This window comes from Cervus elaphus, chromosome 11 (genome assembly GCF_910594005.1).
Source record: "Cervus elaphus chromosome 11, mCerEla1.1, whole genome shotgun sequence".
Taxonomy (NCBI): domain Eukaryota; kingdom Metazoa; phylum Chordata; class Mammalia; order Artiodactyla; family Cervidae; genus Cervus; species Cervus elaphus.
In genome coordinates this window covers 34,056,449-34,075,805 of record NC_057825.1, presented here as the reverse complement: position 1 = coordinate 34,075,805, position 19,357 = coordinate 34,056,449, and the positions used below count along the sequence as shown (strand labels likewise).

The window sequence follows — 19,357 nt, the reverse complement described above, 5'->3', positions numbered from 1 at the left end:
GCAACAGCATGGTTTCACCACTGTATTATTTGAAGATAGAGTGTCCTAAATTTATATCTGTAAGTTGATCTGTTTGCTTTGATAAATTTCTTTGAACTCTTATCTTTTGGACTTGTTTCCTTTTCCTTAGGAAAATTCCTTGATACAGAATCTCTAGATCAAGGGAAATAACATTTTTGTATAATATATTTCCAATTTGCGTTCATAAAAAGTGTTCTGAAATACACTCCCACCAGCAATGTGAGAAACACCTATTTCCTAGAAAACTAACCAACACACTGCTGGTTTGAAAGGTGATAAATGTTCTCTTGTTTTACTACTAGTGAGATTGAGTTTTTTCTCAGATGTTTGTTGGTTTGTATTTCTTCTTTCAAGAATTGCCTCTCCATGTGTCTTGTCCATTATTCTGTTGCCCTCCCTTTGAGATTTTAAATGAGAGTGTTCAGAGGGAAAAAAAAGTTGTGAGGAGTCTAGTATGAAAGAGAGTTCTTTCTCTAGCAAAGGAACTAACAGAGTAAAAGTGAAAGTAGAGCTAAAAAATTGACTCCATAAGTCAAATTGACTAGCATAAGACACTATGGAAATGAAGAAGAAAAAGATCTCAACACTGGCTGCCCTTAGAATCAATTAAACTAGACTTCCAGGGATAGGGCCCAGTCATCAATATTTTTTAAATAAATTCCTCCCATAGATTTTTTTTAATGTGATCAATAAAGATAGAGAAGTATTTAATAACTAAAGTATTCACCTTTACAATTATCTTTGTGACCCCATGGATTGTAGCCCACCAGGTTCCTCTGTCCATGGGGATTCTCCAGATAAGAATACTTGAGTGGGTTGCCATTTCCTTCTCCAGGGGATCTTCCCGACCCAGGGATCGAACCCAGGTCTCCTGCATTGCAAGGGGATGCTTTACTGTCTGAACTACTAGGAAAGCCCAGTTATCTTCTTCTTCTTTTTTTTTTTTTTTTTTTTTGCAGAGAGAAAAAATATGTTTTTATTTTTTAATTGGAAGATAACTGCTTTACAATGTTGTGTTGGTTTCTGCTATACAATAACGTGAATCAGCCATAATTATATATATGTCCCCTCCCTCTTGAGCCTCCCTTCTCCCTCCCATCCTGCCACCATAGATTTTTAATGTGCCACCAAGGTAAAGATTAGTGGTTAATCAATAAAACCAGGCACTGTGAAGTCATGTGAATGTGGCAAAACACACTCAATTTTTTGGAGAAATTACCCTTTGAGAGAATGGGAGTAGAGTTATTCCTGACCCTGGGGAGTCATCCTTGGTACAGATGAGCACATCAGTTTTTAAGTGGCACCATACATGGTTATGGGAAATCTCATGGACAGAGGAGCCTGGCGTGCTGCAGTCCATGGGGTCACAAAGAGTCAGACACAACCTAACAACTAAACAACAGCAAATACCTGGTTATACAGTCTCTCAGCTATGATAATACAGAATGTTAACTCCTGACACACTGTGTCACAGAACAGTGACAAAATGGATACCAGTTCTTGAATTACATGAGTTCTGCTAAGGATAGTTACCTCCTAGTTAAGTGGCTGGATCTTCCTCCATTGTGACAGTGAGCTTACAGTGTTAGCACTGGACTGTAAGCTCGGTGAGGACAGGGTGTGGATGTCCCCAGAACCTCCAGACAGAGCCTGGAATATAGTACCATAATTAATGTGTGCTGACAGTTGAACTGAGTATCCCAAACAGGTCTGAGATGATTCCAATGTATTTCTTCCATAATTATGTGCAGTTGCTCAGTCATGTCCACCTCTTTTGTGACCCCGTGGACTGTGGCCCGCCAACTTCTCTGTCCATGAGATTTCCCACGCAAGAATACTACCTCAAAATCTGCCTCATTGGATATAATTTCAAACACTTGTTAGTATTCTCCACATGGTGATGAGTTACCCTTTTGTTGTATAATAAGGTCATACAACAAAGGTCATGGGGAGGATTTCTTTGAATTGTGCAAAGTTCTTATGACAACTGATTATCTTCTTAAAATCTTCATGTGAGCACTTTAAATATCTCCATCTATCTTACTTTACTTTCTTCACAGTTTTTATAATACTAGCTTGACTTGGGGCATTTCTTGTATATCTGCAGAAGGCAGGCAGGTATAAATGATCTTTGTATGTATATGGTCGATCTGCTTTCTAAACAAAACTTGGGGGTTTTGTTTGGGGTTTGGGTGTTTTGGGGCTTGGAGGTGTTTTGTTTTGTTTTTAGTTTGTTTCCCAAATATATCACATTTTAGATACTGGCTTTTCCTCTGTGGCCAAAATTTTTTTCGAATGCAATTCTTCCATAATATTGCAGAAAGTAACTTGTGCAGTAGTTTTTAAGAACCTTACATATTATATTTTACATCTGGAGCTTTACCGCTGGTTTAAAATGCTATATAATCCATAGACTGTGATAGCAATAATATTGATTTTTTCTAAATTAGAAATCTTCATTTTTCAAGTGAGAAATAACAAATCCAAATTTTCAGTTACCTGTTTGCAAATAAGTACAGTTGACTCTTGAATAATGCAGGGGTTAAGTCACCGCCCCCCGCCCATATCTATGGTTCCACATATGTGGATTCAACCAGCCACAGGTCATGTGGCACAATAGTGCGTACTTAGTGAAAAAAAATCTGACTATTAGTGGACCAACACAATTCAAGCTAGTTGTTCAAGGGTCAACTGTACTCTGCCAAAACTCTTAAAGAAATTCAACTCTAAAGTCCTTCAGGCTTGATAAAGATTATAAGCAGTTCTTCAGTACAGGTATAACATCATTTTATTGTGCTTCACAGATATGTTTTTCACAAATGGAAATTTTATACCAACCTTGCATGGAGAGAGTCTGTCAATGCCGTTTTTTCAACAGCATGTGCACACTTCATGTCTCTGTGTCACATTTTCGTAACTCTTACAGTATTCCAAACTTTTTCACTATTGTTGTATTTGTTACTGTGATCTGTGATCAGGGATCTTTGATGTTGCTATTGTAATTGTTTTTAGCTGCTGAATCATGTCCATATAAGACTTCAAACTTGATAAATGTTTTGTGTGTTCTGACTGCTCCACTGACCAGCCATTGCCCCGTCTCTCTCCCTCTCCTCACACCTCCCTGTTTCCTGAGACAACCAACAATATTGAAATTAGGCCAGTTAATAACCCTATAGTGGCCTCCAAGTGTTCAAGTGAAAGGGTCGCACACCTCTCTCTCATATTTCAGGCTCCAATCAAAAGCTGGAAATGATTAAGCTGAGTGAGGAAGGCATGACTAAAGCAGAGAGAGGTTGAAAGATGGTCCTCTTGTGTCAAAGAGTTACCCAAGTTTTGACTGCCAACGAAGAGTTCTTGAAGGAAATTAAAAGTTCACTCTGTGAACACATAAAATAGTAAGAAAGCAAAACAGTCTTATTGCTGATATGGAGAAAATTTTAGTGGTCTGGATGGAAGATCAAACCAATTACAATATTTCCTTAAACCAAAACCTAATCCAGAGCAAGGCCCTAATCTTTTCAATCCTGTGAAGGCTGAGATAGGTGAGGAAGCTGCAGAAGGAACGTTTGAAGCCAGCAGAGAGGTTGGTTCATGATATTTAAGGAAAGAAGCCATCTCCATAACATCAAAGTGCAAGGTGAAGCAGCCAGTGCTGATGTAGAAGCTGCAGCAGGTTATCAAGAAGATCTAGCTAAGATCATAAGAAGGTGGCTACACTAAACAGAAGACTGTCAGTGCAGACAAAGGAGCTGCATATTAGAAGATACCATCTAGCACTTGCATAGCTAGAGAGAAGTCAATGCCTGGCTTCAAAGGGCAGGCTGACTTTCTTGTTAGGGGCTAATGCATCTGGCCACTCAAAGTTGAAGCCAGTGCTCATGTACCGTTCTGAAAATCCTAGGTCTTTTAAGAATTAGGCTAAATCTACTCTGCCTGTGCTCTGTAAATGGAACAACAAAGCCTGGATATCAGCACATCTGTTTGCAACATTTATTTAAGCTCACTATTGAGACCTACTGCTCAGGGGGAAAAAAAAAGAAAAAATCCTTTCAAAATATTAGTGTTCATTGACAGTGTACCTGGTCACCCAAGAGCTCTGATGAATATGTACACTGAGGTTAATGTTGTTTACAAAGAGATTAATGTTTCGAGATGCCTGCTAACACAGCATCCATTCTGCAGCCCATGAATCAAGGAGTAATCTCAACTTTGACATCTTATTATTTAAGTAATACATTCCATGAGGCTAAACCTGCCAGAGTGACTCCTCTGATGAATTTGGGCAGAGTTAATTTAAAATCTTCTGGAAAGGATTCACCATTCTAGATGCTGTTAAGAACATTTGTGATTCATAGGAAGAGGTCAAAATATTAATATTAACAGGAGTTTGGAAGAAGTTGATTCCAAACCTAACGAATGACTTTGAGGGTTTAAGACTTCAATGCAGATGTGGTAGAAATAGAAAAAGAACTAGAATTAGAAATGGAGCCTGAAATATGACTGAATTGCTGCAATCTCATGACAAAATTTGAACAGATGAGGAGCTGCTGCTTGTGGATGAGCCAAGAAAGTGGTTTCATGAGATGGAATCTACTCCTGGTAAAGATGCTATGAAGATTGTTTAAACAATAACAAAGGGGTTAGAATATTATATAAACTTAGTTGGTAAAGTAGCAGCAGGGTTTGAAAGGATTGACTCAAAACTTGAAAGAAGTTCTGCTGAAGGTAAAATGCTATCAGACAGCACTGCACACTGTAAAGAGAAATCGTTCATGAAAGGAAGAGTCAATTGATGTGGCAAACTTTATTGTTGTCCTAGTTTAAGAAATTGCCACAGCTATCTCACCCTGATCAGTGAGCAGCCATCAACATCGAGACAGGACACTCTACCAGCTAAAAGCTTATGACTCGCTGAAGGCTCAGATGATGGTTAGCATTTTTTAGCAATGAAGTATTTTTAACTAAGGTAGGTATGCTGTTTTTTTTAGATGTAATGCTATTGCACATTAATAGACTACAGTATAATATAAAGGTAACTTACATGCACTGGGAAATAAAAATTCATGTGACTCATTTTATTGAAATATTTGTTTTATTGTGCTGGTTGGGATCTGAATCAGAAATATCTCTGAGGTATGCTTGTAACTTTTTGTTGTTGTTATAACTTAGTATCCATTACTTCCTAAATATCACTGGATTTCTTCTTTGATCCATCAACTTAATTCTTTCTGAACTCTAAGGAAAAGAACACCATTATTTGGTTTTCCCACCTTACCGTCTTGGTTCAGCTTGCAAAATTCCAATGTTCTTCAAAAGTACAGCTACCAAAAATTATGTGAGAAATTATAAAAACATGAAATATAAATAATTCCAAGGGACACTGAATACATTTGTACATAATATCTTATATGGGTTTTGGAGTCAGACCAACCTTGGTTTGAATTCTGGCTCTGCCGTCTTTTACTGGGTGAACTTGGGTATGTTTTTTAATCTAATTCTCATTCTTCTCATCTGTGAAATGGAGATGAAAATAATAACCTTGTCTTGGGGTTATTGTAAGGATTAAGTGACTTAGCAGTCATAAGATGCTTAGTGCACTATTTGTCTTATAAGCACTCAAAGAATGGTATCTGAGGACTTCCCTGGTGGTCCAGTGGCTAAGACTCCATGCTGCCAGTTCAGGGGGCCCAGTTCCATCCCTGGTCAGGGAACAAAGATCCCACATGCTGCAATTAAGATCAAAGACCCTGCATGCCACAACTAAGACCTAGCACAGCCAAATAAATAAATATTTTTTAAAAAGAACAAGAAATGGTATCTGGCACTATTGATGTACATATATCTTAACAGCTGTTTGTTGGACACTTGGTGTGTATGGGCAAAGTCTTAGGCAGGGTGATACAGAAGCAGATGGGATACAGTCTATGAGAGATAGCAGGCATAGACTGCTAGAGAGTGGAGGCAGGGCAGCTAACCCACACAGTTACATTCAGACTCCAAGAGGGAGTAATAACTGAATTGAATTTTAAGGGACGCATATAGACTGGCTCCAAAAAGAAGCAGGGGAAAGAAATTTCCAATCATAGGGAATAGGGTATGCAAAGAGATTCAAAATACAAGTTAAATTTTAAGAATGAACATTTATCAGGACTTCTCTTGTGATCCATTGGTTAAGAATCAGAGGAATCGGGTGGAGAGGGAGGTGGGAGGGGGGATCGGGATGGGGAATACGTGTAAATCTATGGCTGACTCATATCAATGTATGACAAAACCCACTGAAATGTTGTGAAGTAATTAGCCTCCAACTAATAAAAAAATAAAAAAATAAAGAGTCTGCCCTGCAATGCAGGGAGTGCAGGTTCGATTCCTGGTTAGTTAGGGAACTAGGATTCCACATTCCATGAAGCAACTAAGCCTGCACACCGCAACTACTAAGCCCATGTTTCACAACTGGAGAGTCTGTGCAGCACAGCAGAAAGATCCCCCATGACGCAGCAAAGGTCCTGCAGCCACATGAACACTTATCTATCATGACATTGTGTGGAGGCCACTGCTCTCCTGTGTAATATCACTTGGTGCCACAGTCAAAGGGAGTAGAGGAATGCAATGAACTACAGGTCTCTTTGAATACAGAACTTGCTGTTTTCTATGTTCATAAAAATGTTAAAAATATCTGTTATAGCTACTGAAGGTCCAGTATTATAGTCAAAATTGAGGAAAAATATCTAAAATATATAAAGAACTCACACAATTCAATAGCATATATATATATATATATACACACACATAACTAAAAAATGGGCAGAAGTTCTGAATAGACATTTTTCCAAAGACCTATAGATGATCCACAGGTACATGAAAAGATGCTCAGTCACTAATGATGATCACTAATCGTGAAGAAAATGCAAATCAAAAGCACAATATATTATCATCTCACACCTGTTAGAGTGGCCATTATCAAAAAGACAAGAAATAAGCATTGGAGAAAAGGGAACCATTGTGCACTGTTGGTGGGAATGTAAATTGGTGCAGCCACTCTGAAAAACAGAATGGAGGTTCCTCAAAAAATTAAAAATAGAACTAACAACCTAAGGGCCCATTGATGTATGAACAGTTAAAGAAAATGTGGTTATACATATATACAATGGAATTATTATTCAGCCATAAGAAAAAAATTAAAATTTGCAACAATATAAATAGACCTGGATGCCATTATGCTAAGTGAAATAAGTCAGACAAATACCTTTTGATATCACTTATATGTGGGATCTTTAAAAAATTTTTTCAATTTAAAAACTAAGCTCATAAATACAAAGAATTGGCTATTGGTTGCCAGAGGTGGGGTTCAGAGGTGAGCAAAATGGGATGGGCTCTAAAGGAACAAACTTCCCATTATAAAAAAATTGTAAGGATGTAGTGTAACAAGGTGACTATAGTAAATAATACTATATTGCTAAGAGAGTAGGTTTTTTTTAAGTTTTCATTTAAAAAAATTGAAAGTTGATTGTCAAAAAAAGTAGTATTGAGTGGTTTAAAGACCATGGCAGTGGATTTCTAAGTCCAGAATTATAATTTAGGCTCATCCACCTAACAGCTGGACTTCCCGGGTGGCACATGTGGTAAAGAACCCACCTGCCAATGCAGGAGTCATAGGAGACGGTAAAGAATGTGTGGCTTAGCAGTAAAGAACCTGCCTTCAATGCAGGAGCCCCAGGACACATGGGTTCAATCCCTGGGTTGGGAAGATGCCCTGGAAAAGGAAATGGCAACCCACTCCAGTATTCTTGCTCGGAGAATCCCATGGACAGAGGAGCCTGGAGAGCCACAGTCCATAGACTCACAAAGAGTCAGACATGAATGAAGTGACTTAGCATACACACCAGCAGATGGCAAGAAGTAGCCTACAGATAATTACAATGGTGGTGACAGAAGTCATTTTGAAATTTAAAATGTACTATAATTAATTGGAAAAATAGAAAATAAAATATTGATTTTGTAGTTATTTGTCACTATCATACTTTGCTTGTCTTCTTCAAAGAATTAAAACATTTTCATCAGGAACTTTGATAAATGCTTTGGCCTCAGTATTTCTTTCCTCATCCTACATACCTTTCTGCTATCCTGTCTTGTCCAGTCCCCCCTTACTGATCTCTCATAAACACATATATGTATTTCTCCTGCCCTCTCCTCTTGCAACTTGTAGTTCAAAAATTAGCTCATTCTGCACCTACCTATCCAAGCTTTTCTTCTTTCTCCAGGACTTTTCTTAGCTGGGAGTAAGGAGGTATGTAAGTGTGTGTGTGTCTGTTTGTGTGCTCAGTCACATTAGTAGTGTCCAACTCTTTGCAACTCTGGACTGTAGCCCACCAGGCTCCTCTGTCCAAGGGGTTCTCCAGGCAACAATACTGGAGTGGGTTGCCATCCCTTCCTCCAGGGGATCTTCCCAACCCGAGGATCAAGCCTGCATCTCTTATGTCTCCGGCATTCGTAGGTGGGTTCTTTACCACTAGCGCCACCTGGCAAGCCATATATATGTGTGTATATATATATACGTATATATATGTATGTACGTATGTATGTGTGTATGTATATGTGTATGTATACATATGTATGTATATATATATATTCAGAAGGAATAGTTGACATTAGCTGGTACTTTAAAGTTTCTAATCTTTGACCTATATGCCTCTCCTGGTGCCTTCTGTACTCAGTCCTCTATTGGAAGAGGACTCAATTTACATTGGAAGAACTATCTAAGCAGCTTTTACGGTACAGACCATTCGTTCAAAAATACTTACTTCTGGCTGTATTAGAATAAATAATACTAGACTTTATCTTACCACTATAAACTACTAGAAAATGGGACATAACATATGAAGCAACTGTTTCTGATACTGGACAAACAGGAGTATTATCCAGAAGACTAATGAAACAAATAGAATGAGCCCCGGAAGCATGTTACCGACCATGGCACAAAGAGAAGGAGTTCAAGGAAAGCATGGTAGCATTTTCTCATGAGCTGAGAAAACCGAGTTTATAATTTAGGAAGACTACAGTGGCTAGAATTTATGGCAACACATACTGGGAAGGAGGAAACTAACCAGAGAAAGGTCCAGAAATCTGCATCGGAGTCCCTTAGATTCTATTACTAAATCCTCAATGGACATACATAGAAACTCCACAAAACTGGGGACTTCCTTGTTGGTCCAGTGGCTAAGACACTGTACTCCCAATGCAGGGAGCCCAGGTTTGATCCCCAGTCAGGGAACTAGATCCCACATGCCCCAACTAAGGATGCTGTGTGCCACAACTAAAACCTGGCACAGCCAAATAAATGTTTAAAAAAAAAGAAATGCCACAAAACTGGGCTCCTACTGGAGAGCTCTAAACTGAACATGTCCCAGAGATTATATAGGAATGGGAGGTGTTGAGTTCTGTCCAGCCAGAGACATTGTTGAACCCCTGGGGCATTCAGTAGAGACCCAATAAGGACCATTTATTGGATTTAGGAAAAGGGGTAAACTTGTCCTGAAGTAAAGGCTACTCTATACTCACTGTAACAACTCTTAAAAACAATCCTCAAAGGATCAAACAGACTCACAACTTAGCTGCCTGAAAAAACAAAGTTCAACCCTTTGGGAAAATACAACAAAATTAAGATACTCATTGACATAATAGTTGCAATGTTCACCATTCACTCAAAAGTTACTGTACATGTGCAAGATCAAGAAAATGTTATCAATAACCAAGAAATAAAAGTCAAAACCAACACAGAAACAACAAGGATAATGGAATTAGCAGAAAGGGATTTTAAAAGAGCCCTTATAAATATGCTCAGTGATTTAAAGAGGAACATGAATATACTGAGGAGAAAAGTGGAAGATGTATCAAGAAAGCAAATGGAGGTTTAAGAAATGAAAGATGTAATATCTGAAATGAAAAATTCACTGGAGGGGTTTATGAACAGATCACTGTGCTCAAAGACAGAATAGAGATTATCTAAACTGAAGTATCTGCATATCTGAGGTTATTTATCTGCATCTCAGATATGCAGATGACACCACCCTTATGGCAGAAAGTGAAGAGGAACTAAAAAGCCTCTTGGTGAAAGTGAAAGAGGAGAGTGAAAAAGTTGGCTTAAAGCTCAACATTCAGAAAACTAAGATCATGGCATCTGGTCCCATCACTTCATGGGAAATACATGGGGAAACAGTGGAAACAGTGGCTGACTTTATTTTTCTGGGCTGCAAAATCACTGCAGATGGTGATTGCAGCCATGAAATTAAAAGACACTTACTCCTTGGAAGGAAAGTTATGACCAACCTAGATAGCATATTAAAAAGCAGAGACATTACTTTGTCAACAAAGGTCTGTCTAGTCAAGGCTATGGTTTTTCCAGTGGTCATGTATGGATGTGAGAGTTGGACTGTGAAGAGAACTGAGCACCGAAAAATTGATGCTTTTGAACTGTGGTGTTGGAGAAGACTCTTGAGAGTCCCTTGGACTGCAAGCAGATCCAACCAGTCCATCCTAAAGGAGATCAGTCCTGGGTGTTCATTGGAAGGACTGACGTTGAAGCTGAAACTCCAATACTTTGGCCACCTCATGCAGAGTTGACTCATTGGAAAAGACCCTGAAGCTGGGAGGGATTGGGGGCAGGAGGAGAAGGGGACGACAGAGGATGAGATGGCTGGATGGCATCACCAACTCGATGGACATGAGTTTGAGTAAACTCCGGGAGTTGGTGATGGACAGGGAGGCCTGGAGTGCTGCGATTCATGGGGTGGCAAAGAGTCGGACACAACTGACCGACTAAACTGAACTGAACTGAAACTGAAGCACAGAGGGAAAAAAATGACTGAGCAGAATGAACAAAGCTTCTATGATGTGAGACAAGCAGTGTATCATGTATGTAAATGGAATCTAAGAAGAAAAACAGTGGGAGAGGCACAAAAATATTTGAAGAAATAATGACTGAATTTTTTTCAAATGTTATAAAAAATATAAACACATAGATCTAAGAATTTCAATGAACCCCAAGAAGAATAAACAATATAAACCATAGCAAAGGACACTGTAATCAAATTCCTGCAAACCAATTATAAACAGAAACTCCTAAAAGTATCCAAAGGGAAAAATACACATTACATAACGGGAACAAAAATTGATTGCAGACTTCTTGTGGGAAACAATGCAAACCAGGGGGGGAAAAAAAAAAGAAATCTTTCAAGTACTGGAAAAATGAACTGTCAACATAAAATCCTATATCCTTCAAATATGATGGGGAAATAAATACAAAAACAATAGTCAAGAGAATTTCTTACTAGAAACCTGCACTACAGTAAATACTGAAGGAAGTTCTTTAGGGGAAACTAAAATAATACTGGATAGAAATTCAGATGCACTCAAAGGCATGAAAAGCCCCAGAAGTGGTAAATCTTTGGGTAAGTGCAATGAGTTATTTTCTTCATTTCTTAATTTCTTTAAAAGGCAGTTGACAATTTAAATAAAAATAACACAATACTGTAAGATTTATATCATGTCAAAGTAAAATGTATGCCAATAATAGCACAAAGGTTAAGAAGGGGAAATGGAAGAATACTACTGTAAATTACATTTATAAGTAAAGTAGTAACATTGGGAAATAAACCAAGTTAAAGTGCATATTGTAAACCCTAGATCAGTCACTTCTTAAAAAATAGAAAAAGAGAGTCAATAACACATCACTGTTACTCCCTCAATCGTGTCCGACTCTTTGTGACCCCATGGGCTATAGCCCACCAGGCTCCTCTGTCCATGGAATTCTCCAGGCAAGAATACTGGAGTGGGTTGCCATTTCCTTCTCCAGAGTGTCTTCCCAACCCAGGGACTGAACTCAGGTCTTCTGTGTCTCCTGCACTGGCACACGGATTCTTTTACCACTGAGCCACCAGGGAAGTATAGTGAAGAAGAAACAGAGTACAATGAATTCAGAAGAAACTAGGGCAAGAGGAGAGAAGTGAGTGCTGTAATGTTGGGCAATGGTGTTGCTATGAAGAAAATTGTTGGGAAGCAGTTCTCCATAAATGTTTTCACGTTGCTGTGCGATCAGGACTTTCTGAGAAAGTCTGTTGGCACTTGGATTAAAGAATGTTTTTGAATGCCAAACAAAGCCTAAAAGTCAGAGACCTCTGGAGATATTTAGACTTTTCCTTGGATACATTTATTTACATTCTAGGGGTTATAAACCTAGAGGCCTACCCTTCCTTTCCCCTAAGAGGATTGGTTTACACTGCAGAGCAGAGGTCAGTAGGTCATGTTCTTCTTCCCCATCCCTCCCTCCCACCCTCGCTCTCTGCCCATCCCACCCTAGACGGCAGGAGGAGCAGCAGCTGTGGCGGTTGTCCTGCATCAGCTCCCAAAATTCATTATTTAAAGGTTTCTCTCATCACCTCACCCCAAGGGGGATTGGTACACAGAGAACTAACACAATTATGAGTAATTAAAAGCCTGGATCTGGTTCACATACTCAGTGCTTCTTGTCAGAATGAATGAATGAATACTTCACAAAAATTCAGTTAGGTACAGGTATCTCACCTGTAACGTGGTCTGGGAAGGCCTCTCCGAGGAGGTAACATTTGAGCAGAGTAGTGAATGAAATGCCATGGAAGACCATAACATGGAAGAAGACCATGACATGCTAAAGCTTTACTGGCTCTTCCAGTGCCTACATAGCATGCTTTTTCACACATAAGCAAAATTTAAATAAATAAGGGTCAAGTATATGACACGCTGAAACGCTGGCCACTTCTGACTAGAATATTGTTTATCTATTCTATAAATTCAAGAGTAGCTGTATCTTCAGACAAAATGACTTTTTAGCCACAGGCTTGTTTAGCCAGGAAAAGAGTTAGAAATGGAAATCAGTTAAGATGCATTTAAAGCCTAATTCATGTTTCATTTCTTTAAATAAATCTTAAGTGTATGTCTGCAAATGTAAGGTTAGGCTCCACAAAATGAAGTTTTAGTTTCGAGGCTAAGTTCTTTTTACAAGGGTAGAAATAGCTGTCACCAGCTTGGTTTGGGAATTATTCTTATGCTTGTAAATGTGACATACACAAATGCTGAGAAGAATAGATATGGGTGAAAAATACAGGCTGTAGGAATAATAAATGAGCATAATGAATGTTAACTGGGTAAAAACGAATGGTACAATCCCCTGTTACAGGGGTGTACCATGTATCAGAAGCTTGCAGCCTAAAAGAAGAAAGGATGGAATTCAAAAGCCAAAAAGCAACACATCCTTTGACTTTTGGCTGGAGTCAATATCAGTGTGACCTCTTTGGTCAAAAGGCTTCTCATCCCTGTTTCACCAGGTCATTCCTTCCTTCAGTATGAATCATCTGTGAGAATCTTTAACAGGGACGTCATTGTCAAGAAGTTAAAAGCAATTGATAAGTTGTTCTGATAATACCTGTCAGTGAAATAACTCAGAGTACAAAACCCAGGCATTTAAGGAGTTGACAAGTATTATTAAACCTGTTTTGCAAGAGAAGAATCTGGTTCAAAGAGGGAAAAGCTGTCAAAGGTAATGCAAGTCTGTAAGTGGCTCACGCCTGCCTTGTACAACTAAGCTCTAACTGCATGGCCTCTCATGGCCCAGGAGACTGGGGGGCCACCTCTAAACATTTATTGGTTGTTCCTTCTGTCCAACTTTGAAATATCATGACACTTTAAAGCTACAAATTTGTTTTAAATTCAAATATATTTCTTATAACTGGTTTTCTCCTTCATTCAGAAATTTGTACTATTTAAAATTTTAAATGGTAGCAACAGGGTATTTCTGCCAGTGTGTGTTCAGTGGTGTTCAACTCTGTGACTCTGTGGACTGTAGCCTGCCAGGCTGCTCTGCCCATGGAATTCTCTAGGCAAGAATACCGGAGTGGGTTGCCATTTCCTCCTCCAGAGAATGTTCCCCACCCAGGAATTGAACCCCAGTCTCCTACACTGGCAGGCAGATTATTTACCACTGAGCAACCTGGGATGCCCATATTTCTACCAGTACTACTTCCCTTTTTTTTTTTTTTCCTTTGAGTACTTATTTGAGTACAGTCTTTGACACCCTACTGAGAGCTCATGTTAGAATTGGGAAGAATCATGGTGATGCTTTCATACAGAGGACAGTACTTTGTGCAGGTTCTTTCATGAACCTGACCTTAATTTCATGGCTTTAATAAAGAAAAGAAAAAGATAGAAAAACCTAATTCAAAGTAAATTAGGATCTTTAATTCAGAAAGTCTTCTGCCCATTTGTAATTAAGTTTCTAGTTGCTCTCCAGTCCACTTTCCACTCTTTAACTCATTCACTTTTAAAAAAAATAATAAATCAGCAATAAACTGCCTTAATCTGGGTTCAGCAGAAAGCAGATCGATAAAACAAAGGCTTGAGTGCATGTCCTCTATGCTGGACTATAATCCAGGAAGCAAGAGCCAGAGAAAGTGAAGCCAAGAAGCAGAAGCGTCTCTACCAAGATACTTGATGTATTTTAACAGATTTCTCTGTCCTGCAGGACAGCCCAGAACAGAAACAGAAACCCTGAAATGGTGAGGGGGTCGCCCAAGGCAAGGTTCTGTTAGGTTGCACCTGCAAGAAGCCAGCTACAGGCAACCGGTGCTGGGATGCAGGGAGGCCAGATAAATCTGAAATAGTTACAAGTGGCTTCCCTCAAAACACAAAGATATTCTTGGTACATACAGTTCCGTGTACTTTTGCTCCCCACTCCCGTCTTTCTCATGGATATCTGTCATTAACATTTCATTTTCTATACATTTGCATATCATATGAGGATATATACATATTATCTTTTTCCTTTTAAGAAACATGAATCAGGTTATACTAATCTTATTCTGTAACATGTTTTTTTCACTCCTCTGTTATTTGCATCATGGTTAGATTTTATCTTGTCAGCAAGCTGATTTTGCCCTGTAGGAAGTTCATTGGAAAACACTGATTTAACATTTGTTGAATTAATGTCTGAATGTAAGAATGATAGTTACAGTTCTTGCTCATATTAATAGAAAAGGAATGCTGCCGATATTGGGAATGCAGTGGACAAGGTCTTGTAAAACATGGAATTGTTATTGTCAGACAATTGAACAGTCATCCCAGCCTCCTCTTCCCCATTCGTCAACACCTCCACATCTTCAAATAAGAAGAAACAAAGGATGCCATACAAGGGAGACATGGAAAAGAGATGTAGGTGAGGAAATACTCACCTTCCCTCTACCTTTCTCAGTTCTTGACTGAGACCCCTGTAGTGAAAGACAGATTAGCAAGAGGAAAACAGAAATTCAGTAACATGTATCCCTCAGATATACATGGGAGATATCCAGGGGAAGAAATGAATCTACAAGGTGACTTAGAATTTGGGATTAAATAACATCTTAATAGGGAAGGGAGAGGGGAGTGGTAGGTCTCTTCATTGTTTTTAGTCTCTACATCATGTCTGACTCTTTTGCGACCCCATGGACTGTAGCCCACCAGGCTCCTCTGTCCATGGAATTTTCCAGGCAAGAATGCTGAAGTGGGTTGCCATTTCCTCCTCCAGGGGATCTTCATGGACCAGGGATCAAACCCACGTCTCCTGCATTGACAGGTGTATTCTTTACCACTGAGTTACCTGGAAAGCCTGGTAGAACCCTTAGGGGAGAGTAAATGATTTTTAGGACAGACTGATGGCAGTCCTGGGTGTTCATTGGAAGGACTGATGTCGAAGCTGAAACTCCAATACTTTAGCCACCTGATGCGAAGATCTGACTCATTTGAAAAGACCCTGATGCTGGGAAAGATTGAGGGCAGGAGAAAAAAAAAATTAAAAAAAAAAAAAAGATTGAGGGCAGGAGGAGAGGGGACGACGGAGGATGAGATGGTTGGATGGCATCACCGACTCAATGGACATGGGTTTGGGTGGACTCCGGGAGTTGGTGATGGACAGGGAGGCCTGGCGTGCTGCAGTTCATGGGGTCACAAAGATTCGGACACAACTGAGCAACTGAACTGAAATGAACCGATGGTCCTTAGAAAAATAGATGGGAGGTGTGACAGTCTGTGAGAAAGGCTCTCTAGGCATGGTATTGACTTCTCCTTTCCTGTGACAAGAGTCCATCCCGTCTGGTTGATCAAACTCCAGGAAGGGGGTTGATGGCAGCTGAGTTCCTATAGGCAGATAAGGGAGTTCAGGGCAAACCTCTCCCTGCATCTGCTGGTTTTCAAGTGCCCACAACTCCAGATAATATGCCAAAGCAGCACATTTTGCAGTGGCATGTCCTCAACTCCTACAGTTGTATTTTGGGGTGGCATATTCTGCTGCCCTTCGGAGACAAGAGGAGACTCTTACAAAGGTTCATCCAGTCAGCAAATGGGGATAAGATGGTACAGACATCGGTCCCTGTCCTCGTGCTGGAAAAGGTGACAACTGAGGGGAGGAAGAGATAAGAGTAGAACAGAGATGCAGGCAGAAAAGAAAATAGTAGCATTCCAAAGGAGTGAGAAATTTAAGTGATGGCTAAATCAGTACAGTGCTTGTGTTAGTATAAGTTGTTTAGAAATAAGTTTAAATCTCAGCCATCTGCTCCCACGTCAAACACATACACGCTGTACCGTTGACTTCCCTCCTCCCCCACAAACACGTACATCCCAATAATAATCTGGTGATATGTTTTTCATGATTTCCCACAGTTGATAATAAAAAATACACTTAATTCAAACCAGTGAATTGTGACCCAGATCTAAGTATAAATATAGTGGAAGTCATAAGTTTCTTTAGTGACAGTCTTACTAATTAAGTTATTTCGGCCTGTTTTTAGCCACATTGGATACTTTTTTCTTTTTAAGGTTGTTATGAATGTTGTTTGTAGCAGCATCAATAAGCCAAGAATTCACACAGTTACTCAATCACACAGATTACTCATCATTGCCTGTTCATAACAGAATCCTAAAGTGCTTAAGATTTCTGATGCAAATCAAACTCTCATCATCACTTGTCATTGCTAAATTAAATGACAGGATAATAACATTACATTAAGAGCATTTTTCTCTTGATTGAGTACCTTTTTCAGAAGTGAACCTTGTAGATGTATATTTTTTCCATCGGTACTATAAATGCATTTAGAGTCCAAGATAAAAATAGAATTGAAAAGGGGAGGAGTAGAGTGGGATGTTTTCAAATTATTGATGAGTCTCTTTTGAATCTCAAATAACCATATTTGACAGGGCATTGCTAGGGAACCAAGCAATGTTTTAGCCCAATTTATTGAGACTTTTATAACTTCATAAGGGAGGTTCATGGGTCAAACTTGGTTTTTATTGACATGATCATGTGTTCCTGGCATCATTCATATGTCATCCCATTGCAAATAGGCTGTTAGGGACCTGGAGGAACTGCACTGTTCTGTTACTCTAATACAGTAAGATACTGTCTTCTGTTAGCTTGCAGCCTATGTGGGAAATGAATATAAATTTCTAACCTGCTAAAGCAGAGTAGGTTCTCAGTTGACTTATTGTGGACTTATCTCTTGGCCTTTCTTTCTTGTCTAAACCTAGTTAACGCCTGCTCTCTCTCCCCACTGGCTCCAGGCCCTAGTAGTAAAGGATTCACCTGCTAATGTAGGAGACCCAGGTTCAATCCCTGGGTTGGGAAGATCCCCTGGAAGAGAGCATGGCAACCCACTCCAATATTCTTGCCTGGAGAACCCCATGGACAAAGGAGCCTGGTGGGCTACGGTCTGTAGGGTCGCAAAGAGTTGGACATGACTAAAGCGACCTAGCACACACGCGCACAGCCCTTGGCCCACTTCTTTGTGGCCAGCTGAGCAGTCCTCATGCCACTGGAGTCTATCTTCTCTACTTGTCCCTATACCCAGAACTCTTTCTCCTTTTAAAGTTGTCTATTCTTCAAAGGTACTGTTTCCTCACATCTTACATCTTTAATGTTATCCTAGAGAAAGTCTTTTACTCTTTCTGCCTCACTTAATACCATCCTCACTAGGCAGTAACATGTCAGTAAAACTCCTTAGCACTTGGAGACGTCAGAGAAGGTACAAACTGAAAGAAGATTGGCTTTGAGTTGACAATAATTGAATCTGGGTGATAGGTACATGGGGCTAGGGGAAGTCATTATAACATTTTCTATAGTTTTATGTTTGGAATTTTCTATAGTAAAAATTTTAAACTAAGATCTTTAGAATCCTTCTTTTTTTTTTTTTTGATTAATGCTCTTTTTGAGTCAGTGCATGAAATGGATGGTATACAAGATGGACTAGGACTAAAACCTAATCCTGCCATCTAAATACCCTACTTCCACCCCACCCCCAAGGAAACAAATAAGATTCTTCCCTGCCTGGATTTGCAACTTCCCTCTTCTCCTTAGGTCCTGCACATGGTTACCAGAATTATAGCACACTTCCTCCTTCTTGTAAGTGACTAGATAAACCTGTACAGAACACATTAACTTGGTCCCATTTATTAAGTCCCACTGTGAATAAAGTTCTGTGTTGGGCACTGGGAAGGGGGAATATGAAGTTACTTCCCTCTTAGAGGTCCACGAGAAGGAAAACAGAGGCAGCCATAACAACCCTGAGGCAGTACAGACTCTTAAGAGTTGTGCCCTGAAGTAGAGCTACAGCAGTTTGAGAGCGAGGAATTTTGTCAAACAGATGACTTCTTGATAGTGATACAAACTACTGAATATTATCTTCAAGGAAAAGAGAATTTTTTTTGCTCCTGTTTGCAGTTCTGGCTGCTAAGACCAGGGCTCCATCAGATAAACTTCCCTCTGTCTTCTGAAAAACTCAAATTGACTGCAGTTACCAATGTGCTTTTTTCCCCTCTTTTTCTTTTAAATTATAGCCTTACTTCTCGTCTGCCAAAAACTGGAGAAACCATCCATGGACATAAGTTTTTTATTGGCTTTGGAGGGAAAGGTGCCAACCAGTGTGTCCAAGCTGCTAGGCTTGGAGCAAAGACATCCATGGTATGCAAGGTAAGCATAAAGTACAGTGAAGAGGGTTCTAGAGGCAAGAACCTGGTTAAGACATGAGCTCGTTTTTTTTATAAACTATTTAAAATGAGCAATTCAGTGGCATTTAGTATATTCACAGTGTTATACAACCACCATATCTATCTAGTTCCAGAACATTTCCATCATTTCAAAGTAAAACTTCTTACCCATTAAGCAGTTTCTCCCCATTCCCCCTCCCCTCAGCCCCTGGCAACCACCAGTCTGCCTTCTGTCTCTATGGATTTATCTATTCTGGATATTTCCTATAAATGGAATCATATGATATGTGACATTTTGTGT

General features: G+C 39.5%; 1 protein-coding gene and 1 long non-coding RNA gene across 4 annotated transcripts in view; one reads left to right on the top strand and one right to left on the bottom strand.

Moving 5' to 3' along the window:
- Positions 1-19,357, top strand: part of RBKS (ribokinase) — a 128,099-nt gene that overhangs the window by 11,425 nt on the left and 97,317 nt on the right. For all 3 annotated transcript variants that reach the window (XM_043917468.1, XM_043917465.1, XM_043917466.1), the window contains exon 2: positions 18,907-19,039. In XM_043917468.1, coding sequence (XP_043773403.1) covers positions 18,907-19,039 — 133 coding nt within the window. The remainder of the gene's footprint in view (positions 1-18,906; positions 19,040-19,357) is intronic.
- On the bottom strand, positions 4,865-11,328 carry LOC122703293. Its single transcript, XR_006343436.1, has 3 exons — positions 11,318-11,328; positions 8,847-8,856; positions 4,865-4,996 (listed from the first exon to the last, which is right to left on the bottom strand). It is a non-coding gene; the product is annotated as an uncharacterized LOC122703293 (long non-coding RNA).